The following is an 819-nucleotide window of genomic DNA, read 5'->3' on the forward strand; positions in this document are numbered from 1 at the left end:
AAGTGCCAAAGGTTTGCTATGAATGATGTAGCATATCCTGAGTGAGTCAGGTTTATGGGAAGCCATCCTAAAGTCAAGCTAAACTCATGGCAATATTCGACCTCCGCTCAACAAATTAATGAAACACTCGTCATTTCAAGAATAGTGCCCCTACTTATTACTGAATAAAAAATGAAAGAAAACTACGACGGCTGCTTCAGCTACTTTGATATCAGAAGCTTGTAAATATGTTCTTGATGACAGCTATTTTCATTAATAGAATCGAAAAAAATTTAAATCAAAAAAATTCAGTCTCAAATTAAATTCAATGAAAATTGAAATCGAAAAAATAAAAAGAATGAAATTTTGTATGTACTTTATTCATTTATTTTTTTAAATTCAATTTATTGCCCGACATTATTTTACGAAAATATCTTTCTTCGTATTATCACTCTGAAATTTCGAAAAGATAAAAAATAATAATATATTTTTGTTTACTACTTGTGTTAATAATTAATATTATTTTCGTCTTGTTTCTAAAACTAGTTTGTAAGCAGAAAAAGTATTTTTAGCGTGTATAGGTCTCCATAGAAAAGGTTCTGCTCGTTTTTCTCTCCCACAATGTAAAATTTGTTTCTGTTCAATAAAAATTCTGTTTACAAACAAATCGACCAATGAAAACCTTCGTTACAATTCATTCAGTGACTAACCACATTTTTCCAACACGTTTTCAGCGAATTTTAACTTTTCTGTCGGCGAAAATGACTGAAATTTCAGGATTTTCAAAATTATTTGAATTTATGACGTTAGTTGGACAATTGAAGGTAAATTTTTCTCTGA

The 819-nt window shown here is 29.2% G+C and overlaps 1 protein-coding gene across 1 annotated transcript in view; it reads left to right on the top strand.

Moving 5' to 3' along the window:
• The first annotated feature begins 662 nt into the window (after positions 1-662).
• The window catches only part of LOC106867346 (5'-deoxynucleotidase HDDC2), a 15,848-nt gene continuing 15,691 nt past the window's right edge, over positions 663-819 (top strand). The window contains exon 1 of the mRNA XM_014912195.2: positions 663-803. Within this exon, the coding sequence (XP_014767681.1) occupies positions 741-803 (63 nt within the window). The 5' untranslated portion in view covers positions 663-740. The remainder of the gene's footprint in view (positions 804-819) is intronic.

This window comes from Octopus bimaculoides, chromosome 3 (genome assembly GCF_001194135.2).
Source record: "Octopus bimaculoides isolate UCB-OBI-ISO-001 chromosome 3, ASM119413v2, whole genome shotgun sequence".
Lineage (NCBI taxonomy): Eukaryota > Metazoa > Mollusca > Cephalopoda > Octopoda > Octopodidae > Octopus > Octopus bimaculoides.